A 25,094-nucleotide genomic window follows, 5' to 3' on the forward strand; every position below is an offset into this window, starting at 1 on the left:
CGAGGTGGGTAGAGATAAGTTCAGTGGGGCAGGAGCATGCTGAGACAATGGGTCGGCCAGGGTGGTCAGGCTTGTGGATCTTGGGAAGGAGGTAGAACCGGGCAGTGCGGGGTTCCCGGACTATGAGGTTGGAAGCTGTGGGTGGGAGATCTCCTGAGGTGATGAGGTTCTGTATGGTCTGGGAGATGATGGTTTGGTGATGGGGGGGTGTATACCATGGATATCCAATGCCTCTACACCTCCATCCGCCATGACCAGGGCCTCCAACCCCTCCGTTTTTTCCTCTCCAGCCGTCCCCAACAGTACCCTTCCACTGACACTCTCATTCATTTGGCCGAACTGGTCCTCACCCTTAACAATTTCTCCTTTGAATCCTCCCACTTCCTCCAGACCAAAGGGGTAGCCATGGGCACACGTATGGGCCCCAGCTATGCCTGTCTCTTTGTTGGCTACGTAGAACAGTTGATCTTCCGTAATTACACCGGCACCACCCCCACCTCTTCCTCCGCTACATTGATGACTGCATTGGCCCCACCTCGTGCTCCCGCGAGGAGGTTGAGCAATTCATCAACTTCACCAACACATTCCACCCTGACCTTAAATTTACCTGGACCATCTCTGACACCTCCCTCCCCTTCCTGGACCACTCCATCTCCATTAGTGACGACCGACTTGACACTGACATTTTTTACAAACCCACTGACTCCCACAGCTACCTGGATTACACCTCTTCCCACCCTATCTCTTGCAAAAATGCCATCCCGTATTCCCAATTCCTCCGCCTCCGCCGTATCTGCTCCCAGGAGGACCAGTTTCTCCACAGAACACACCAGATGGCCTCCTTCTTTAGAGACCGCAATTTCCCTTCCCACGTGGTTAAAGATGCCCTCCAACGCATCTCGTCCACATCCCGTACCTCCGCCCTCAGACCCCACCCCTCCAACCGTAACAAGGACAGAACGCCCCTGGTGCTCACCTTCCACCCTACAAACCTCCGCATAAACCAAATCATCCGCCGACATTTCCGCCACCTCCCAAAAGATCCCACCACCAAGGATATATTTCCCTTTCCACCTTCCGCAAAGACCGTTCCCTCCGTGACTACCTAGTCAGGTCCACGCCCCCCCTACGACCCACCCTCACATCCTGGCACTTTCCCCTGCCACAGCAGGAACTGTAAAATCTGTGCCCACACCTCCTCCCTCACCTCAATCCAAGGCCCTAAAGGAGCCTTCCATATCCATCAAAATTTTACCTGCACATCCACTAATATAATTTATTGTATCCGTTGCTCCCGATGCGGTCTCCTCTACATTGGGGAGACTGGGCGCCTCCTAGCAGAGCACTTTAGGGAACATCTCCGAGACACCTGCACCAATCAACCATACCGCCCCGTGGCCCAACATTTCAACTCCCCCTCCCACTCTGCCGAGGACATGGAGGTCCTGGGCCTCCTTCATCACCGCTCCCTCACCGCCAGACGCTTGGAGGAAGAACACCTCATCTTCCGCCTCAGAACACTTCAACCCCAGGGCATCAATGTGGACTTCAACAGCTTCCTCATTTCCCCTTCCCCCACCTCATCCTAGTTTCAAACCTCCAGTCCCCTTGACTTGTCCGGACTTGTCCGACCTGCCTAGCTCCTTTTCCACCTATCCACTCCACCCTCTCCTCCCTGACCTATCACCTTCATCTCCTCCCCCACTCACCCATTGTACTCTATGCTACTCTCTCCCCACCCCCACCCTCCCCTAGCTTATCTCTCCACGCTTCAGGCTCTCTGCCTTTATTCCTGATGAAGGGCTTTTGCTGAAACGTCGATTTTGCTGAAGCTCCTCTGCTGCCTGAACTGCTGTGCTCTTCCAGCACCATTGATCCAGAATCTGGTTTCCAGCATCTGCAGTCATTGTTTTTACCTAGTGGTTAAAGAGCCTGTTGTTTTACTTTTTTGTTCCTGGGTTTTCACAGCTGTATCAGGAGGGTAGCATTGGTTAATGTTAATATATTTCTGTTCATTGTGATGCAGGCAACGAAGTCATCTAGCCACGTGAGGCATTCTACTCAGACATTGAGAAAGCAGATGTGGGTAAAATAGCAAATGTTAGAATTTTGTTCAAAAGGGGTCTAAAGATAAATCTAGCAACAGACAATTTAACTTTGATAGGAAAATTTTCAGTCTTACCCTAGATTATTGTTTCTTGAATCAGTGTCGACTAAGGAAGGATAACCAGCATAGATTTATTTACAGTAGTCTTAGTTAATTAATATGGATGAGTTTTTTAATGTGGTAGCAGTGGATAGGTGAGGGGTGTATTGGGTTTTGTGATCTAGTGATGTATATAGATTTCGAAACTATCTTTGACAAAGTGTCACATGAAAGGCTTACCTCTATTGTGAAAGCTCACGCTAGAAAAGAGACAGTAACAGCATTGTGTGAAGTGAGATGATTAACGGGAGACAGAATAATTGGTGACTGGTTGCTTTTTGGACTGGAGGAAGGTAAACAGGTTCCCAAGGAGATGACACACCTGTCACTTTTTAAATGAGACCATGCCCAAATTTGAAAATAACACCAAACCTGGAGATTTTATGAACTGGGAATAGTTATATTCTTTGAGCTGTCAAAGGGTGATGAAATGGGCGGACAGTTGGCAGATAACTAACATTTGTGTTCCAAGAAAGTTGGAAGAATGAGAAGAGATGACCATTTTAAAAAGTACAATTCCGAAAACGTAGAGGGGCAAAGAGACCTCGGATGTGTGTGCACAATTTTTTGGGGGGGCAGATTGATCTGCAGAATTTTCAGTTCTATAAATGAAGACATGAAATGCAAAGTCAAGGAAGGTATGCTGAACCTGAATAGAACAATGGTTCCCCTTCAGTTGGGTGGATTTGTCTCCATTTCCCTTTAAGAAGAATTTGTGAACTTGAAGCTGTGCGCAGAAAAGATTTGTGCAAGTCTTCAGTTATGTGGATAGGGTGGAGAAACTAGACATATTCACCTTGGAGAAGAGCAAGTTGAGATTAGGTTTGATAGAGATATTCAAACTCGTGAGGACTGTAGACAAAGTCTGTTTCCATTGACCAAATAATTAACTGGAGGGCATCAATATAAGGTGAATGACAAATTAACCAAAGGCAACTTGAGGAAAAATTGTTTTACACAGTTGTTAGGCTCTACAGTGTACTGCTTGAGTGTGGTGACAACAAATTCATTCATGGCTTTCATAAGGAAATTGGAAAAGCAACTGAAGAAGGGAGAATTTCCAGCACCCATGAAAGAGGTGGAGATTGGGATAAATTGATTTGCTCTTGCTGGGAAAAGCAAGAGCACAGTAAAATAGCCTCCTTCTATGCTATAACTATCACTTAACAATGTTCTACCTCTGCTGCTTCTTCCCGCACAGTAGCCTTATCCCTTGATTACATTATCTAAAAATTCATAAATAATCAAAATGTCTCCATATCTCAATCTTCGTTAGCCGGTATTTTATTCTGAGACTATATCCCTTCGTGTTAGACTGAAATCAGAAAAACCGTTCTTTTTTTTTTCTCATCCCTGGTGAAGTCTGTTCTCAATGATTAGGCTGCCATGGTTCTGAACTCTGAGTTGGTGCTGCACTACTGAAAGATTGCCCCCATAGACGCTACTGTTTCCACTCTTAATGTTCGGCATCTGTTTTTGCCTTACCTAAGTAACTCTTGTCTCGTTCTTGGAAGTTCCAGTATTATTTAAATACTCCTGCGTAATGCAAATTTCTCAAAGCTGCACTACATTAGTGTTATCCCTTGTGTGTGTCTGTCTCTCATGCTCTCTAGAGTTCCGATAGCATGTGACTGTGGATATCGGTGTTTGTCATTAACAGATGCATTCTCATTATACTGCAACAGTCAAACAGGAATTTTGCATACCTTGATTATGTCACCTCTCATTCTTAATTCCAAGCAGTACAGATCCCTTCCCAAATAACAGCTCACTCCAGGAATAGTCCAGTGAACCTTTGTTACATTCTCTCTGTGGCTCTTATCAATCTTTAAGTATGGAGAGCATATAGTACCTTATGTGGATTCTCAAGTGTATAAGTCAACTTTACTCATTCTCCAATCCCTTTTTGTTACAAAATTAATGTACCATTTGTTTGCTAGCTGTTCCTCTCCGAATAATGATTTATTAGAGGATTGGTTAATGGATAGAGCACAATATGATTGAAGGAGTCATTTTTTGTTGAACTACTGTAACTAGTGGGGTATTGAAACAATCCATATATGGACCTCTATGATGTAAATCAATAGCTTACATCACAGGACTAGTTGTAATGTTGTCTCGTTAATAAACTTGAACAAGTCAAGTGGCAAAGTAAGCTTATGGAAGTGGCAAACTGCAATATGTTGAGTAGTTTAAGTGAATGGGTAGCACGGTGGCACAGTGGTTAGCACTGCTGCCTCACAGCGCCAGAGACCCAGGTTCAATTCCCACCTCTGTGCAAACTTCACACAGACAGTTGCCTTTCTCCCCGTGTCTGCGTGGGTTTCCTCTGTGTGCTCCGGTTTCCCCCCACAGTTCAGAAATGTGCAGGTTAGATGAATTGGCCATGCTAAATTGCCCCATAGTGTAAGGTGAAGGGAGAAGTGTATGGGAATGGGCCTGGGTGGGTTGCTGTTCGGAGGGTCGGTGTGGACTTGTTGGGCCAAATGGCCTGTTTCCATACTAAGTAATCTAATCTAATAGAAATCATGACAGGTGGAATATAATATTTTGAAACACAACGTTATCAACTTTACAAGAAATAGAAAACTAGATGTTTTAAGTGGTAAGAGGCTGGGAAGCAGTATTCGGATGAACTTCAGAGGTGTTATAAATGCAATTGCTGAAAATAATTCTATATTATGATTTTGATGTGAATATTATTTTCAACATTACCACTTTAGGAGGTAAAATATCTATTTTCAAAACTGATCATATCATTGCTAAATCATTTCTCATTGAACAAATTAAATTTTAATGTACTGATTGCTAGTGGGGATTTTTAGGTAAAATTGAAAATGAAACCAATTTTTGAACATGGACTGGGTGCGATTTGTAGAGTGCAAATAGTGAGTATAAATGGTTGCTTTGTTTGTTTTTATTTTCTCTGCTGCTGACTTCCCTGTACCATGTGTCTCCTTCCACAATGCTTCCTCTTCCAACAGCGAAGGATGGCAGGCAAAAGTACACAAATAAAGCCTATTGTAACAAGATGGTGAATGGCAGTTAGTTTTCCTTCTGGTCTGTTCAGCAGACCAGCAGTTATAGTGATGTTGCTAACTACAATTGGAAAATGTCGTGATGCTGTCACTTGTTAGTTTGTCCGATTTTTTTTTTTTGTTTGAAGAGGGGTAAGGCAGAGGCGAGGAGCTGCCTCTAAGAAAGTAAACAATTTGGGAAGCCTTGGGTTTTTTTAATGGCCTGAATGGCTGTGGTCAGATCTCTCCAATCTGGATTTCTAGGTTTTGGTTTGTTCAGTAGCAGCAGAAGCCTTTGAGGCCTCAAAAGAGTTGGAGGCTTCAGTGAATGTCTCTTAACTACTATTTTTTTTTCCTGAATTTCCTCTTGATTTTTTTTAGATTAGATTACTTAGTGTGTGGAAACAGGCCCATCCAGTCCACACTGACCCTCCGAAGAGCAACCCACCCAGACCAATCCCCCTACATTTACCCCTTCACCTAACACTACGGGCAATTTAGCACGGCCAATTCACCTAACCTGCACATTTTTTGAACTGTGGGAAGAAACCGGAGCACCCGGAGGAAACCCACGCAGACACGGGAGGAGTGTGCAAACTCCACACTCTATTGCCTGAGACGGGAATTGAACCCATGTCTCTGGCGCTGTGAGGTAACAGTGCTAACCACTGTGCCACCGTGCTGCCCAATGTATTCTAAATTCGTCTTTTGCTTTTATTTTAAGTATAGTATTAAAATTGTGTTTTGCTTAATGTCAAGTACAGGGTAGTTTGACCATTTGCATTGCATCTGGAGCACATCACTTCATGTCTACCTTTTTTTAAAAATAAGAAAAAGTTGGGTTCTAAGCTACCTTAAAATATATTGATGCGGTCTAGTCTGGTCCGTAACACATGACAATGAACCTACATCTTCATGTATTTCATGGAGAATCATCTGTACAATTATAATAACATAAAGACAGAAGTAGGATATTCAACCATTCTAGTTTATTCTGCTGTTTATTTTGCTCATGGCAGATCTTGGCTTGATTGTTGTGCTCCGAAGCCCTCTGTCAAGCAATCTTTTATGCTGCTGCTTTAGGTGACTTTAGTTTAGTTAAATTTTCCTTTAACTGCAATCAAATATGTTAATAAATCGCACAACACCAGGTTATAGTCCAACAGGTTTAATTGGAAGCATGAGCTTTCGGAGTGCTGCTCCTTCAGGTGGTAGTGGAGTACACGATTGTAAGACACAGAATTTATAGCAAAAGTTTACAGTGTGATGTAACTGAAATTATCCACTAAAAAATACCTTGATTGATTGTTAAATCTCTTCTGTTAGAATGACCATGTTAGTTTCTCTTCTTTCATATGTAAATCGCAAAAGCTTTTTTTTAAAAAAAGTTACATTCTCAAGTGAACTTTGACAATTGGTGAGACCAAGAAGGGAAACTAACATGGTCATTCTGACAGACTTAACAATCAATCAAGGTATTTTTCAATGTATAATTTCAGTTACATCACACTAAACATTTGCTATAAATTGTGTCTTACAATCATGTACTCCACAACCACCTATTGAAGGAGCAGCGCTCCGAAAGCTAGTGTGCTTCCAATTAAACTTGTTGGACTATAACATAGTGTTGTGTGATTATTAACTTTGTACACACCAGTCCAACAATGTTAATAAATATTAGTGCTATATAAGATGGTATAGATGAGGGAGTTTCCATGTAACAAGTAAAACTGGGTGAAAGGATAAACATTTCTGGAAGAATGAACAATGCTGTTGATGTTGCTTTTACTTTGGCAGATGCTTTGATTATAACAATGTGAGCAAACACAGCCTTGTGTTTGAGTATATGGGTGTGAATATACATTGACTGCAGATATATTCAATCAGATCAGAGTTACCTTTCATTATTTGCTTATGAAATTCTTTGTCTAATCAAGTTTTGCTTTACAAAGTGCTTACAGGCATATTGAAGTTATTTTAAGTCAGCTGAAAAGGTACTGTTCCAGAAGAGGGGAGGATTAAAAGGTATTGAAAAGAAAGACCTTTTGCCAAAACTTTTCTTTGTGCACTTATCAGGACAAATGCAAGAATACCAAATTTCAAATGGTTGCAATAATTTATATCACTGGAAAAGAGGGTTTTGTTTTGTCAACAAGTCAACGCTAATTAGTCAAGACATTTCCATGGAAAAACAAATGGGGATTTCTAATTGAAGTTTATCAACTGAATGCATTTCTCAATACTTGATTTTAAAAGTATATAATTTTGGAACAATGAGTTGCCATGAGTGTACTTCAACTTCTACATCTTATGTTCCCTGACTTGAGAAAAGATAGCAGTAGGTTTTAAGCCACAATTTTTACTGACAAGCTCTTCCCCATACCTATGATTCTCTTCTCTGAACTCCTAGATTTCCTAATGTTATAATTCTGACTACATCAAACATCACAGAAAAAATAGATTTGGCTTTTGTGGACAGAGCAGATATCAAGCAGTATATTGGGCCACCGTCTGCTACAGCTATTTTTAAGATCTATCTCTCTTGTCTGGAGGAACTAATGAAGGTATGGCACCATTTCTTTTTGCTGAGAAAACTTGAGCTGTTGTGCTGAGATTGCTAAATTAATTTTTGACTTTGGGAGAATGAGTAAGTCAAGGTGAAGTATCTGTGGAATCGTTTACCTCTTTGTTTGTTTTTTTTTAGTGCCAGATCATCTACCCTAGACAGCAACTGTTGACCCTGAGAGAATTGCAGATGATCAGCTTCTTAGAAAATGATGTGTCTAGGTTAAGTTTAGCACTTAAGAATATTGCTGCGTAAGTTAATTTTGTTTGCGTGGTTCTAATGCCTCCTTGCCAACTGTTCATATGTACTTTTCACTCCTCTAACATAAAATGATGTGTGAGGACTGTGTACTTCTGTATTTTGCATAGAAGCGTTGAAGATAAGAGCAGGAGGAAGCCATTAGGCCCTTTTGAGCCTGCTCCGCCATTCATTGCGATCATGGCTGATCATCCAAATCTACAGCCTAATCCTGCTTTCTCCCCATAACTTTTGATCCCATTTGCCCCAAGTGCTATATCTAGCCACCTCTTGAATAGATTCAATGTTTTGGCATCAACTCCTTCCTGTGGTAATGAAGACCACAGGCTCACCACTCTTTGGGTGTAGAAATATCTCCTCGTCTCTGTCCTAAGGGGTTCACCCCGAATCCTCAGACTGTGACCTCTGGTTCTGGACACAACCACCAGCAGGAACATGTACCCTGTCTAGTCCTGTTAGAATTTTCTAAGTCTCCATGCGATCTCTTCCTCCTGTCTCCTGGAACCTATGTGTTCCACAGCCACTGGCTGTTTACCCTCCAACTCCAGAATGTCCATCTCCTCTTCCCACCCCCACTGCACTCTTTCCATTAACACTGACGTGGTCTCTTGTGTTCATTCATTTACCCCCTTGATTTTTTAAAAAGAATCTACAAATTTCTTCCCTACACTAACAGACTTGGTGTCCCATAACACAGGGTAAATTTGAGAACAGAACCTATCAACTCCTTCCCATCTCTCTTTGGTATATCAGCGATGTATCACAAATGTAGATTTTCTTTACTTTCTCAAATGTTGGTGTCAAGTTGACTGAATTTGAAAATTATATTTTAAGCTGTATTTTTAAGAAAATAATTTTACAGTCTGAATCTCATTCTCTTTGAAATTCTGTTTTATAACTAAAGTGCGAGCAATTTTTTGAATGCAAGAGCTGACTATTTTATGAATCTTAGCTTCCATTTTGAGGATGTTTTTCCTATTTTTATTCATTGTAGGAAAAGTGAAGGACTGAGTGGACGAGTTTTGCGAAAGCTACCTTTCCTAGCTCATGCACTGTACATTCAGGTAGGTTCCTTTGACAATGAATTTGTATGTCTATTTCACTGATATAGTTTGACTTCAGATGATGATCAAATGATGGTTTCCCAAGGAATGATTCCATTAGATTGCTGCTTCATAAAAGTAAAGCACTTTGGTTGCTGGATGTCTGGAATAGAAACAGAAGGTGAAACGCTCAGCACAACAGTTAGCATATGAGGAGAGAGATTCAGTTGAGCTTTTCAGTTCTGACAAAATGTCATCAACATGAATATTAATTCTGTTTCTGTCCACCAAGATTGAGCTTCTAAGTAACCTCTGCTTTTTCTGATATTACTACACTTTTTGACCCTGATCTTGAATTTGGTTGATTGGGATGACTGTTCAAAACAATCAGTGAGAGAATTCATAGTTCACAAATAGATATGTATGGACTGAGAGTATATTGGTAGTTTTGGTTTTTCCTTGTTCTTTACTTGTGGAGTGCAACTTAGGGTAGGAATCTTACTGTAGAATAGCACTCATCTGAGCCATCTGATTTACATTCTACCCTGATGTAAGTGTCACAAAGTTATCCACCTCCACAGGTCCAGTTCCATAGGTGCTCTGATTAATGGCAAGAAACTTCTAGCTCCGTGATAGCGCGCTCTCTCTCTTATTCCAGCGCAGAGGTTTGAGTGCACAAACAGACTGACAATTCTGTCACTTCTACCCCCGGAGTTGCCATTGCCGCATCTACTTCTGCCCCAAGTGATGTCACTCATCTGCACTACGACCACGCCGCATGTGTTCCTGCCCCCACGCCCAGCCCCGCCCCCACTCCCAACCCTAGCTCCCAGCCCTGCCGTATTTTCATAATTCCTCCAGACCTCCCCCTCTCTGAGGATGAAAGATCAGTACTCAGCAGAGGCCTCACCTTCATCCCCCTACGCTTCCGGATTAACGAGTTCAACACGCAGTGAGACATCGAACAATTCTTCCGCCGCCTTCGCCTCTGCGCCTACTTCAACCAGGATTCTCGCCCACCCTCTGACGACCCCTTCTCCTGCCTCCAACACACCCCATTCACCTGGACACCCCATGCTGGCCTCTTACCCATCCTCGATCTCTTCATAGCCAACTGCCGCTGCGACATTAACCGCCTCAACCTGTCCACCCCTCTTACCCACTCCAACCTCACCCTCGCAGCGTGCAGCCCTCCCCTCCCTCCGCTCCCAACCCCAACCTCACTATCAAGGGAGGCACGGTGGTAGTTTGGCGCACCGATCTTTACATTGCTGAGGCTAAACGCCAGCTCGTGGACACCTCCTACTGCCCCCTTGACCATGACCCCACCTCCCACCACCAGACCATCCCATAACCTCATCACCTCAGGGGGTCTCCCATGCACCGCCTCCAACCTCATAGTCCCACAACCCCGCACCACCCGTTTATACCTCCTGCCCAAAATCCACAAACCCGACTGCCCCGGCCGACCCATTGTCTCAGCCTGCTCCTGCCCTACCGAACTCATCTCTGCATACCTCGACACGGTCCTGTCCCCCTTAGTCCAAGAACTCCCCACCTACGTTCGGGACACCACCCACGCCCTCCACCTCCTCCATGATTTTCGCTTCCCTGGACCCCAACGCCTTATCTTCACCATGGACATCCAGTCCCTATACACCTCCATCCCCCATCACGAAGGCCTCAAAGCCCTCTGCTTCTTCCTTTCCCGCCGACCCAACCAGTACCCTTCCACTGACACCCTCCTTTGACTGAACTGGTTCTCACTCTGAACAACTTCTCTTTCCAATCCTCCCACTTCCTCCAAACCAAGGAGTAGCCATGGGCCCCAGTTATGCCTGCCTCTTCGTCGGATATGTGGAACAGTCCATCTTCCGCAGCTACACTGGCACCAACCCCCACCTTTTCCTCCGCTACGTCGATGACTGTATCGGCGCTACCTCGTGCTCCCACGAGGAGGTTGAACAGTTCATCCACTTTACTAACACCTTCCACTCTGACTTCAAATTTACATGGACCGTCTCAGACTCCTCCCACCCCTTCCCAGACCCCTACATTTCTATCTCGGGCGACCGACTCAACATGGACATTTACTATAAGCCGACCGACTCCCACAGCTACCTAGATTACACCTCCTCCCACCCTGCCCCCTGTAAAAACGCCATCCCATATTCCCAATTCCTTCGCCTCTTCCGGATCTGCTCCCAGGAGGACCAATTCCAATACCAACCAACCATAGATGGCCTCCTTCTTCAAAGACCGCAATTTCCCCTCAGACGTGGTTGACGATGCTCTCCACTGCATCATCTCCACTTTCTGCTCCTCCGCCCTTGAACCCCGCCCCTCCAATCGTACCAGGACAGAACCCCACTGGTCCTCGCCTATCACCCCACCAGCCTCCAGATACATCGTGTCATCCTTCCTCATTTCCGCCACCTTCAAACAGACTCCACCACCAAGGATATATTTCCCTCCCCTCCCCTATCAGCGTTCCGGAAAGACCACTTCCCTCCGTGACTCCCTCGTCAGGTCTACACCCCCCACCATCCCAACCTCCACTCCCAGCACCTTCCCCTGCAACCGCAAGAAATGCAAAACTTGCGCCCACACCTCCCCCTTCACTTCCCTCCAAAGCCTCAAGGGATCCTTCCATATTCGTCACAAATTCACCTGCACCTCCACACACATCATTTACTGCATCCGCTGCACCCGATGTGGCCGCCTCTACATTGGGGAGACAGGCCGCCTACTTGTGGAACGTTTCAGGGAACACCGCTGGGACACCCGCACCAACCAACCCAACCGCCCCATGGCTGAGCACTTTAACTCCCCCTCCCACTCCGTCAAGGACATGCAGTTCCTTGGCCGCCTCCATCGCCAGACCATGGCAACACGACGGTTGGAGGAAGAGCGCCTCATCTTCCGCCTAGGAACCCTCCAACCACAAAGGATGAATGCAGATTTCTCCAGCTTCCTCATTTTCCCCTACCCCCACCTTATCTCAGTCCCAACCCTCAGACTCAGCACCGCCTTCTTGACCTGCAATCTTCTTCCCGACCTCTCCGCCCCCACCCTCTCTCCGGCCTATCACCCTCACCTTAACCTCCTTCCACCTATCGCATTCCCAACATCCCTCCCCAAGTCCCTCCTCCCTACCTTTTATCTTAGCCTGCTTGGCACACCTTCCTCATTCCTCAAGAAGGGCTTATGCCCAAAACGTCGATTCTCCTGCTCCTTGGATGCTGCCTGACCTGGTGCGCTTTTCCAGCATCTGCAGTCCTCACTTTCTCCCAGACTGACAATTCGCAATGCAGCGCTGAAGGAGGGTTGTACTGAGATGTTGAGTCTTTCAGCTGACCCAATACACAGACTCAAGTAGACATCGTACTACCATTCCATAACACTACTCCAACAAGAAAAGGAGAGTTGTCAGAATCTCTTAGCCCCTCTGGCCCACAGTCAACATTATTGAACAGATTATCATGTCATTATCATATAACTGTGCTGAGAACTTGTTCAGAAATTAGTACTGGTTTCTCTACATTACAAAAGTGGCTACCCTTCTCAAAGTATTTGATGAAGTGCTTCAGGAAACCCTGAAGTTGTAAAATGTACTAACTAAATGAAAAAAAATCTCTCTCTAGCTTTGAAACCTTTTGATCTTGTAATGGATCTGTTTATTTAGGGGACACCTGTCTGAGATTTTGAAGTTTTAAACTCGCAAAATTTCTGATTCAGTGTAATTCATTTGCAATTTCTACTGCTTATTCCCTTTTCAGTTGTTGCAGCTTTGTTTTAGTAGATTGGTAGCAATTTCCCCATTTTCTTCCCCTACTCATAAGTTCTGCTTTGTGAAACAAAGAAGCCTGGTACTGATGAGATTTTGTTCTGTCAACATCATGCAATCCAGACTTCAAAACCAGTGGTGACGCTAGACTAACTGCTCTTGTGAGCAAGTCAGCGTTTGGTGGCATGAAGGAACAGAGTGAAGCTAGGTCCATGAAGACCAAAGGGGAAATCCTTTCTCAGTGATAAGTGGTGTTCAAGGAATTCCTCTGGTGTGTTTGTCCCAGTCATCTTCAGCTGGTTCAATTACCTTTCCTTATTTTAAAGTTAAAAGTTGGAATATTCACTTGATTGGGAATGAAACTAAATATTATACAATTCCTCAGCTAATGAAATAATTGTCTCTCACTTGCAGCAAGACCTTAAATCTATTCAGGCTTAATCTGATAAATGGCAAGTAACACTCATGCCATTTAAATACCAGCCAGTGACTATACACTGACTCTGATTTACTTTTGTGAATGCTTCACTGACTGTCCTGGAACATAACTATGTAAGCAATATGGCTCTAAAATTATGTCACAAACTGGAGACTTAGTAATGGGGAACTCTTCCTTCAAGCCTTGATGTTGCAACTCTAACAATTTTCAAAGATTGGCACTATCCAGAAAAAAGCAGCTTGCTTGATCGGCGTCCTTGCACCATTGTAAGTACTTACTCCCTCCACCACTGCCATACAGTAGCTAAATTGTATACTTGATGCATGGCATCCACTCGCCAACGCTTTGCCAACATCTCCCAAACCTGTGACTTGTACCATCCGAAGTGCAAAGACAATGGGTGCGTGAAAACATCAACACATGCAAGTCTACTCTCACAGGATCCTTATCTGCATCCTTATTATTGATCCTAAATCACTCTGCTGAGTCAAAGCACTGGAATTTACCTAAGAATGCTTTCCCATCATGGATTGGAGCTTTTAAACATTGCAACTTACCTCTACCTTCTTGAGGGCAATTAAGAATAGACATTAGGTAAACATTACCAGTGATTCCCATATACTCTTTTTAAAATCAGTGGTTTATGAAGGAAATTAAATCTGCTTTTGCATACTATCCTTTTGAAAATTGTTGAGATATATGGTTGCTAAACATTGAGTTCTACCAGTGTCTAGAGGATTTAGCTGCAGGAATGGCACTTGGCACACTTACAACTATTTCAAAATATTGCACCTTGGTAAACAAAATAAAAACACAACAAAGGGCCAAATCCATCTGAATATCCTTACAGGAAAATTGTTTTGTATATTAGCCCTCATTGTTTCTTCTGACTAAATTTTATTTGTATTTGGATCATTGATCTGTCTTAGTATTTTAAGTGTTTTAGTAACTTTTCTCTTTTTGCCCCCTCATTGTTTTAACAGTCATCATCTGTAACAGTAGAGAAATTTTTAGAAGCTCTCTCCATGGCAGTGGACAGACAGTTTGAAGAACGAAAGAAACTAAGCTCTTTTGATGGCAAGATATAATATCATCAACCAATTGTCAAAACAGGTGAAATCCTATATACTTAATATTGACCTCCACAAACTGTGTAGTATTTTGACATGAGGCATGACAATGGCGGTGGTTGATACTTTGGACTTTGTTTCTTTCCAAATTGGTAAGCATTTGTTTCTCCTAAGTTACCGAGATCGAGATCCATTACAAGTATCAAGCTAATAACCAAAGCATTCTAGAAACCATTGTTTTGTCTGTCATGCTTGACAAAATTAAACAGAATTTACAGCAAGGAGACTGATTATTCAATCTGAATAAACTATGCCAGTAATTGTTCCACATGAACCTCCTTCCTTATACTTTATCTAAACCCATTAGTGTGTGCTCCTATTCCTTTCTGCATCTTGTATTCCTGTAGCTTTCTTTAAATGAATCTGTCGGTTTCAATCTTTAAAGACCAGTTGTTTCACTGAAAGTAAAAGAGACAATTGACTACATACCCTGGAGCTGTTTTGCTTCTCACATACCCAATTCAAATTAAAGTTAGTCAAAAAAATTTTAAAAATTCTTGTTACTTGCATACAATGGCAATGCAATAGGTATGTTTATGCAACATCTCTGTCCTTGTGGCAAGATCTGGTTCTGCTTGTAACAACTGGGTGGAAGAATATCAGTATAAATAAAAATACCATTCTACAATAAGAACAAATTGAAACAAGTTCAGTTGATTTCTTTCTTTCAGGGAGCAAAACCATCTTGAACAGTCATTTTAAAATTGGTGCTTTACATTAGATCACCATCAATATATGATAAATTTGTCCTATGTGATGGACCAACACCTGTAGCTCCACCTCTTAGAAATTATTTGTTAATAACACATGGAATTATTTATTGAAAATCACAGCTGACTTAGCAATGCTGAAACTAGATTTTTGGAAATATTTTACAAAATATTGGAGTGTAGATTTTTGTAGTTTGTTTCTGTACAATACATACTATATGGCCCAAATGGTCTATGTTGGTGCTTATAGTCTACACTAGGGATCTTCAACTGCCTATTTAACCCCATCTATCCTTTTCTCCCTCTAGCTTCTCCTGAAATATATATCTGTACTATTCATCTCAGTTACTCTTTACAGTGTGGAGTTCCATTCTCTAACTGCAGTGTGGACAAAGAAATTTCTCATTAATTCCCAGTTGAATTGTCTGACCCCACAAAGAGTAAAATTCTTTAGTCTTTGGCTTGATCTTTGTGATAGCTTTACTGTGTCAAACTAATACTTTCGAATAACATTAAACTGTGAACTGCACTGTCATGTTCACACCAATACAAAAAAAGTCCAGTAAAATTCTTGTCTTTTGATGCTTTCAAGCACTCGACACTGAATTGTGAAATGTTCCATTGTTTTAAGTCACCAATTACCTTGTAATTGTGGCACTTTAAATGAATTGGAAAAATGGCATTTGACAGGCTGTTTTTTAAATCTAGCTGTGTTCACTAAAATCCATTATATTTGTGCTATTGAAAAAAAATCTAGATTTTGTACAGGATTTTGACCAAAATTGTTAATTTTGGGGACAAGCTGGGGATATGTTTACACAACTTTGAATAACTTAAAAAGGGAATGATGTAAAGTTTTATGACCAAGTTGACATGAATTTGGTGAATCCTTCCCTTAATGACTTTATGTAGACCTAAAAATTAGTAAGCTTTATGAAATAGTGATAAGTTGAAGCCCAAACAAGTAAGCCCAACACAGTTTAATATTATATAAAAGTTTAAGCAAGGCTGTCACAATCTTTGTACTATACAAATGTAGTTTAGGCTACAGATCACTATTTTATTACCAACATTGTAGGTTAATGCAATTATACTTTACTAATGATTGAAGAGGCAACAGAAAAGAGTTCACTTTTTCAAAACTTTGTTTACGTGCCATACTTGCTGATTGTTGTCAAAAGTAGCAGTTTTTCTAAAGTGATTCAGCTGGATTTTGTAATGGACAAATGTTGAACTATTGCATTTTGTTCAGTTAGCTTGCACTGGTAACATCCTATTTCATATAAATATGATTGGAAATGATAAAGTTAAGTGAACTGTCAACCTTTTATCTTGACCATAGTATGTTCGGGACTTGGATAAATTTTGTTAATTTCAAGTTTAAACTGATTTTATGATGTTTTAAAGGTTGAAAAATATTTTACAACATTAATTTCCTACCTCCATAACACAACAATAGTTTAACAAGTTAACTTGTCATTTTCTGGCAATGTTATGGAAATTAACCTCCATCTAGAGAATGTCTTTCATTTCATTAGCACACTCAAAATATTAAGTGATATCTTCACTAAATGTTGACTGGTGTTGAGGAAAGGATTTGCATGTTTCTACTGGTAATTGTGTGCTTTCCAGTTTATTGTTTTTGACCTGTTTGATAATCTGAAGTAATTAAAAAGAGATTATAACAAAAAAATGCAGGTGCCCGTATTTAGTTTTGGTGTTTCTTTTCAGTATGACTGAAGAATCTTCTCAATGAAAGATTTTCTGTTTGTTCATAATCTAATTCATTACACTGCTGCTTAGTCACATAGAAAAAAATGAGAACATCTTTGGATGAAATCATCCAATTGCACATTTTATCTTTTCCAAAAATTCTTCTCTGTAAAATACCAAATGTTTTGTATTTTAAAAAGCTTTTGAAATAAACATTTTCAAAACTTAGTGTGGGTGTTTTCATTGGTAACTGACTTGAAAGGTACATCAAAGTTGTTAGACAGTACAACATGATCTTGTAATTTCTTCACCTTTTTCTGTTGCCTGTACAACTTGTACACCAGCCCTAAAATCAGAAATACTTCAATAAGTAAGGCAGAAAAACTAACATAGAATGCAGTGATTATTTCTTCAGGAGTCAGCTTCATTGAGAGAATATCATATGTTCCTATATTACAATGTACTGTAGGCTGGGTGGTGGTCGGTCTAGGAGTGGTCATGTTTGCATGTGAAGATGGCTCTCTCGCTTTATTACACCATTCTTCAGATTGCATCATGAGGACAGTTTCACTCCAGAAGGCAGTCTGCTGTCTGCGGTAAGATCTGCTTATCCAATCTGATCTGTCTGCAGTGAAGTTCATGAATTCTGTGCCAGTGGCTGTGTAGTTGGGCCAGCCTGATATTTTGTGGGGTCCTCTGTTTGGATTACTGTGAAAATTTAAAGTAACATTAGGAACAGGAAATATCATTCAGCCCCTTAGGCCGGTTCCACAATTCAGTCAGCTGATAGCTAATGTGCACCTCAGCTCCACGCACCCATGACCGATTCAGTTGACACAGTATCTGCGCATACTTTGAGGTGAGTGTTACAAATTGTCATTATCTGAGAAAATTGTGTTGATTAATTTGTCCAAGGTCTAGCTGTGACCAAACTATTATGACAATAAGATGCTCAAAGAAGAGTTGATGTTGCAGAAGAGTGTAAATGTTGCAATGTCACTAGGCTAGCAATCCAGAGGCGCGGGTGTTCTGAGGGCATGGTTTTAAATACCAGCATGGAAAATGGTGAAATTTGAATGCAATAAAAAAAAAAAGGCAAGTCTATTGATAACCATGTAACCACTTGCCAGTGATGCTCACATTCCATGAATGAACAAAAAATGTAGTGTTTAAATTGTGTCCTCGGAATGCTATTACATAGATTACAGCCTCATTCACGGATCAAATGAATGTAACAAAAAAAACTCATCCCAAGAGTTGTAAGTCCTTCATTTCAGGGAGGTGGTAGTGTTACTGGACATTAAATACAAATTCCTAGGATAATGTTTTAGGGACATGGGTTCAATTCCCACTGGAGCAACTGGTTAAGTTTGAATTTAGTAAAAATCTAGCCAGAGAAACAACTGTCTATTGAGTTTTGTAAAACAAAAACCACTTCGTGAACTAATGTCCTTTAGGGAAGGAAATATTGTCCTTATCTGGTCTGGTCTATGTGACTCCAGATCCAGAGCAATGTATATGGTGTATACCAGGTAATAAATGGTGGTTTGGCTTGTGCTACTCACATCCTCTGAAAAAAATTTTGTTTAAATTCCCAACTGTATGCCTACATATCGGGAATTCTATAGCAAAAGTAAACTTCTTCTTTGCATTGACAGTAAGAAACCAAAGTGAAATTAATTGAATGATTTCAGGAACTAAGTTCTAGTTGTCTATGGGTTAACTACACAATTTCACTTCAAACTCAGACTAACTTGTAATTGGAGGGTTTTTTTTGTGTGAAAGTATGAAACCACTCCATTCTAGTGTTAATGACGTTACAGCAAAGAATGTTTGCTTCCGATAACTGAAATGGAAAGATTTACATTCTCATTTGTGGCTTTGATGAAAGTCCAAGCAAGTGTTTGGTTATCAGGCGCCAAAACACCACCTACTCCCTTGCTGCTACTCTGATTCCAGCTACAGGACAAGTCAGATCCCAGAATGAAATCTAGCGTGGTAGATTTTATTTTTTAATTAATGTTGAAATGCTAGGTTGCAGATTTGGTTTTAGCAATAGGATGTTTATTATGCAAAAGAAAAATAAAACTATTCAAGATGTCTACAAATACTCCCCACCACCATCACTACAGGAAGGGGAATAATGAGAATTGTGCAACGTTGGCAGGCATGGAATGAAATAAGGACTTTTTGAAAAAACAAATTGGAATACTGTCTTACCTACTGTGTGCAAAATTAGTCCAGTAAGCCATGAGGCTGAAAGATAGTTGTTTCTCTGCTTCATTATATTGGTGGGTTGGATTTTTGGCAACAGGATCTCCTAGTAGATAAAGCAAATCATCCAAATGAGAAGCTCCAACCCAAAGAGGGTTTTTGGAAAACGAGGAGCTATGGCTGGAAAGAAAATTAGCATATGTTTATTTGTTTTGTTTTTAAAATACACAAGCATTAAATTTGCCATCCTATTCATAAGTTCAAGTTCAGAACTACCCCTAATATGAACTGATTGTGAGGACAATGCTCCAGTAAGGAACAGTTCTAAACTGAGACTGAGGCACGTGTCTCTTTGATAGTGCTTTACTCCATATCTTTTTGATGGCTTGACTGGTGTCCACTTCAAAATTATATTGAGGAATTTGAATAAAGCAGGAAGGCCGTGAATATTAACTTAAGTCTTTTTTTCCCCCTCATTGCAGTCATTATCCTAACACAACAAAATCCCAAAGACTAGCAGATTGTTTTTTGGCACTGCACTTTAACAGAGGAGTCATCCAGGCCTAAGAATCAAAATGCCAATTTTGAAGATCTGAAGTTAGCTCCTTTTGAGTATCTTACCTTATAAAGGATTTTTTAAAAATTGGAGTTGATTTGGAAGTAAATATTTCCTATCCAATTCTAATCACAGCGATAGATCAATTCATGAGGCTAACTCAAGTTATGTCAACTGGTTGTCAATCAAATTGAATTAAGCTGCACTTGATTTAGGTATATAAAGCTAAACTTGAATCGCAGCTGTGTGCTGTGCTTTTAACCATCCCATTACAGACTCAAACTATTTTTATGGAGATCATTGAAAGCTATGCAAAAGACCATGAGGTGAAGGATTGCTAATGCAAGTTATGTTGAAGAAGATAGAGAAGGATACATCAATTAGCATAACAAGTTGTATAATCCATGTTTTAAGATAGTGCATGCATTTCAAAATGCTCTAGTTGCAGATGATCAGTGTAGATTTGTTAAATATATGTTAATCTGTCAAATTTAATTAGTTTTTAAAGAACTGATAGATTGGAAGATGAAAGGAATGCAATATGCATGCTTTGTGAATTTCCAGACTGCATTCTCTTAGGCATTCTTAGTCCCAGTTAATATGAGATAAAATATCCTCTTCAGCCCAAGAATGAACATAAAGAAAGACTCCACTCAAAGTGTGTGTGTGAGAGCAAAATCAGACATAAGAATTAAATTGCATAAAGATGGCAGCTTGAGACAGTACTTGAATCTAGTGAGGGAGGCTTAAGAGTTGATCTGTTTTCAGAATCCAATTAATTTTGCATTAAGTATTAACTTAAACTACAATTTATTGTTAAAGTTATTTCAATTTTTGTTTGTGATAAGAAAGATTCCCATCTTGAGGCACCTGCAGTGTGGTCCATTAGGTAACTAGTTAGAATTGGATCCCTAGCCAGCAGCAGCCAGAGACCCTACTGGTCTCTGAGTTAAGATAAAACGCAAGAAGTTTAGCGCACACAAAGTAAATTGCACGAAGTGGGAGACTGTGTTATAAGACAGTTTTTCAACCTAGGTGTTTTGAAGTAAGGAGGGGAGTGTTGGTGTAGTAATTGAGCAGGTACTGCTCTGGCCTCTTACAAAAATAATTGGTCCAAAAAAAGCGCCAGACATGATGAGACCTGAGAACTGAAGCCTGGTAGCAGTAATTAGGTATGTGACTGCTAGTTCAGGTTCCTTTTTTCATTCTCTAAACTGACGCTGGGGAGGATAAATCAGTGCCATATGAAAATGGTGTTGCTGCTCAAAGAGAGGTAATCTTTTGGCTCAACATGTAGTGTTCCTGCCCATGAGTTAGAAGCTCCATTCTAGGAATTGATGGTCAAGGTCAGACTTATTTATAACCCAGCAAATATCAACCTGCAAATCCTTCCAATGTATATCAAACAGCAGAACAGATTCCTGGTCAGTTGAGAAATTGGAGCCTCTACAATCACTATTCATAGCTCCAATTTACCCCATTAATTTAAAAGTGCATGTTGCCATGGCAACACTGACTCCTTTGGGTGGGTCTGGAATGCTGTTGACTACCTGACTGCTGTAATCAAATTGATGCCAGAGTATGTGGTCTGATCCCTGTTTAGGTCCAGTCTCCTTTTCCGACCTGCAATAATAGGATTGGAACTGTTCTTAGGTAGAGAAATGAAGAACTGGTTAATCTCTATAATAGCACAACCTGTTATTGCTAAGTGATATTCTAAACTTGAAATCTAATCTGTTAAGAAGGCGGGGCAGGTGAAGTGTTGCAGCTGTAGCACGTGGGTGCTGCTGGAACTCTGTGTGACCCACAGAAACCACATCTGCAGTAAGTGTCTACAGCTTTGAGATATTAGGCTCCAAGTTGATGAGTTGGAATCCGTTTTGAATATGATACTTCAGGGAGGGGGTAAGTTACTTCATTCCAAAAGGCAGTAATAGCTCTTTGGCTAAGTACTTCAGATTTGTTCCATATCACGGACAGGAAGGTGTGGCTGGAAGAGAGGCAGGTAAAGAGGACTTTAAGGCAGCAATGAACAAATCTCAGCCCTTACAATTGTTCAACAGGTTTGAAGTTTTTGCAGCTTCTGTGGGTGAGAGTAGGGTCTAAGAAGGTGACCAAATTCCCCACGGTACTGGAGTATGGATGGGTCTTCAAGTGGGGGAGGTAAAAAAATGGAATTGCATCATAGACAGTGTCATTGGGGAATGGATGCTATTGTCTGCAGCTGAGAACATGGATTCAAAGGGCTGTGTTCCCTGCCACATTCTAAAACTAAGGAGATCACAACCTGAAGTGGGAAAGCTATGATGTGGAGATGCCAGTGTCAAATTAGGGTAGACAAAGTATTTGAAGTGGGAAAGGAAAGATCCTGGTGTGATCCACATGGATACGAAAGATATAGGTTAGACCAAGAATGAAGTAGTTTGAGCAGTTGGGAACTAAATTAAAATGCAGGGTCACAAGGGTAATAATCTCTGGATTACTACCAAGCGAATTGGCATAAGCTAAACAAGATCAAACAGTTTGAATATGTAACCAATGTTCAAGAAAGGCAGTAGCTCAGAAAGCAGGGAACTAGGCCAATTAGTCAAATGTCTGTCATTAGGAAAGTAATCAAATCCACTGTTAAGAAAGAAGTCACCACATATTTAGAGAGTAATAATACAATCAGGTGGCATTAATGGGCTCAGTGGTTAGCACTGCTGCCTCACACCACCAGGGCCCCTGGTTTGATTCCAGCCTCAGGAAACTGTCTGTGTGGAGTTTGCACATTTTCCCCGTGTCCACTGGATTTCCTCTGGGTGCTCCGGTTTCTTGCCACAGTCCAAGATGTGCAGGTTCGGTGGATTGGCTATGCTAAATTGCTTGTAGCATTAGGTGCATTAGTCAGAGGGAAATGGGTCTGGGTGGGTTAGTCTTTGGCGGGTCGGTGTGGATTTGTTGGGCCAAAGGGCCTGTTTCCGCACTGTAAGGAATCTAATCTAACCTAACCTAACCTAACATGGTTTTGTAAACGGCACATGATGTTTGACAGAATTATATGAACTCTGTGAGGATATGAACAGTATGATGGATAAATGGGAATCAGTGGTTAGAATAAATTTAGACTTTCAGAGGACATTCGATAAGTTTATTACACACGATAAAGATCTTATGGTGTTGGGGTGATTAGTTGACATTGCTAAAGGTTGGGCTAACTATCAGGAAACTGAATCAGGATAAAGGATTTTGGAATTTTTCTACATGAAAAACAAACGGCTTGCATACAGATCCGGCATGTAATTAGGAAAGCCCTTGTCTTTATGAAGTAGAAAGGCATGAAGTCTTGCTACAGCTTTTAGGTGGGAGCATAGTCTCCTTATATAAGGAAGGACATATTTAAAAGGGAAATCATTAAGAGAAGGTTGATTCCTGGAATGAAGTTTTCCCTCTTGAAGAAGGAATAAGCATATTAAGTCAATGCTCAATGGAGTTTAGAAGAGTGAGAGGTAATCTTATTGGAAAAGGATTTTGAGAGGGCTTGACAGGGTAGATTCAGAGATAATGTTTCCTCTGCTGGAAGAATCTAGAACTAGAAGAACAGTTTCAAAATAAATATCCTATTTAAATGGAGATGAGGAAGAATTTTTTTCTAAGTTGTTGGTCTTTGGAGTTCTTTTCTCCTAGATACAGTAGAGGATGGGTTAGACATATGTCTGGATTGAAAATGGCATGGTGGATTATGGGGTGCAGGAAGCTGAAGTTAAGGCCACAATCGGATCATCCTTAAGGGTCTAAATGGCCTAATCCGATTTCTTAAAATAAAACGTAATTATGTTCACAACCTTTAGATATACTTTACTGCCAATGAATTTCTTCCTGAACTGGAGACTGTTATTTTCTATACAAACATGACAGCTACTGTAATGCGTAGCCAGGTCCCACTAAAGGCAATGAGCTAAATGACCAGTTAAACTATTTTAGTGGGGTTGCCTGAAGGTTTTAACGCTGTCTAGGACAATTGGAAATTTCAAATGCTTTATAAATGGTGTAACTTTGGATGAAGTTCTGTAGCCTGATGGGATCTCAATTTCATATGTGACATCTCCAACAATGTAGCTACGACTTGGAGTTGCCGGTATTGGGCTGGAGTGGACAAAGTTGAAATCACACAACCACCTGATGAAGGATCTGTGCACTGAAAACTAGTGCTTCCAAATAAACCTGTTGGACTATAACCTGGTATTTTGTGATCTTTAACAATATAGCTGGTAACTCAGATTATAGACATTCTGGGTAATCTAATATGGAGGACGGGAAAACTTTCTGGCTGTAACAGCTGCTCCTTTTTTGAGTTATTTTAGGTGTTGGAGGTGATTTCCTCGAATTCCAGGAGCAGCAAATACTTTTATATGCTGTTGCACTATTTTGGAAATTGGGAGAAAAAAAAAGTCAAAGCATCAGCAGTTTTAAAAGGGAGAAGACCAGACATAGGAAGCACATGGTGAGGTCAGTGCAGGAGAAAGAAAGAGAAAGAAACTCACACTGCTAACTGACAGAGTTAGCAGTTACTGCCTTTGCTGTCGAATTCATGTATCGCTGGACATCAGAGTGCATCTGGGAAAATTAAAAAACAGTGAAATTCACAACTGATCTTAAAGGAACTGTCTGGGAGAAGTCACAGCACAGAAGCAGATAAGTGGATTTTAAGCGTGACCTTAAAATAAGTCTGCAGTAGTGAGTAGAGTAGGTTCTTTCTTGATTATATGTTTTATTGAGCTATGTCTCTTGATTAAACTTAAAATATAAGCCATAAGTATTGATTTACCTGAAGCCTCTCTTATTTGGAGAGGAGTAAGACAGTGCTATTTTCTGGGTCTGTAGATTGAAACAAGCAAAAGTGGCTCTTAGTAGAGTGATAGACTCTTCTTGTCGGATGTGGGAGTTTAGGGAGAGTTTATGGGTTACTGAGGATTATATCTGCAATAAATGCCATTGATTGTAAATCCTATCAGATCGAATGGATCAGTTGGAGAGGCAGTTAGACACAATGAGGAATTTACAAGAGCAAGGGGCTCTGATGTATTGGCAGCTATACGAAGAGGGGGAAATCTCAGATACAATCACATAGATGGGGTAACTCCAGGGAAGGTAAGAGAGGTAGGCAGTCTTCTGTGGCTATCCCCATTTCAAGCAAGTATGCTGTTTTGGAAAATGGAGGGATGATGGATTCTCAGGGGAACGTAGCACAAACAGCCAAATTTCTGGTATTGAGACTGGCTCTAATGCAATGAGAGGTATGTCGGGATCCGAGCTGCCAGAGGAAGTGGTGGAGGCTAGTACAATTGCATCTGGATGGGTATATGAATAGGTCGGGTTTGGAGGGATATGGGCCAGGTGCTGGCAGGTGGAACTAGATTGTGTTGGGATACCTGTTCGGCATGGACGGGTTGGACCGAAGGGTCTGTTTCTGTGC

At 41.2% G+C, this 25,094-nt stretch overlaps 2 protein-coding genes across 6 annotated transcripts in view; one reads left to right on the forward strand and one right to left on the reverse strand.

The window, feature by feature from the left end:
- Positions 1–17,055, forward strand: part of trip13 (thyroid hormone receptor interactor 13) — a 42,124-nt gene extending 25,069 nt beyond the window's left edge. Inside the window, exons 10-14 of one of the 5 annotated variants that reach the window (XM_043719335.2) lie at positions 7,634–7,787; positions 7,928–8,040; positions 9,042–9,111; positions 14,300–14,429; positions 15,465–17,055. In XM_043719335.2, the coding sequence (XP_043575270.1) occupies positions 7,634–7,787; positions 7,928–8,040; positions 9,042–9,111; positions 14,300–14,404 (442 nt within the window). In that variant the 3' untranslated portion in view covers positions 14,405–14,429; positions 15,465–17,055. Of the gene's footprint in view, positions 1–7,633; positions 7,788–7,927; positions 8,041–9,041; positions 9,112–14,299 lie in introns of all 5 variants that reach the window. The other 4 variants (XM_043719334.2, XM_043719337.2, XM_043719336.2 and 1 more) reach the window with 4 other exon arrangements.
- Positions 17,056–17,073: 18 nt separating this feature from the next.
- LOC148141130 (uncharacterized) overlaps positions 17,074–25,094 on the reverse strand; it is a 64,602-nt gene continuing 56,581 nt past the window's right edge. The window contains exons 17-18 of the mRNA XM_087978559.1: positions 19,090–19,263; positions 17,074–17,577 (exon numbers count right to left, since the gene is read on the reverse strand). Coding sequence (XP_087834685.1) covers positions 17,088–17,577; positions 19,090–19,263 — 664 coding nt within the window. The 3' untranslated portion in view covers positions 17,074–17,087. The remainder of the gene's footprint in view (positions 17,578–19,089; positions 19,264–25,094) is intronic.

Source organism: Chiloscyllium plagiosum, unplaced genomic scaffold (assembly GCF_037043375.1).
Source record: "Chiloscyllium plagiosum isolate Xiang-an unplaced genomic scaffold, Cpla_swu_hap1 HiC_scaffold_34, whole genome shotgun sequence".
In the NCBI taxonomy this organism is placed as follows: domain Eukaryota; kingdom Metazoa; phylum Chordata; class Chondrichthyes; order Orectolobiformes; family Hemiscylliidae; genus Chiloscyllium; species Chiloscyllium plagiosum.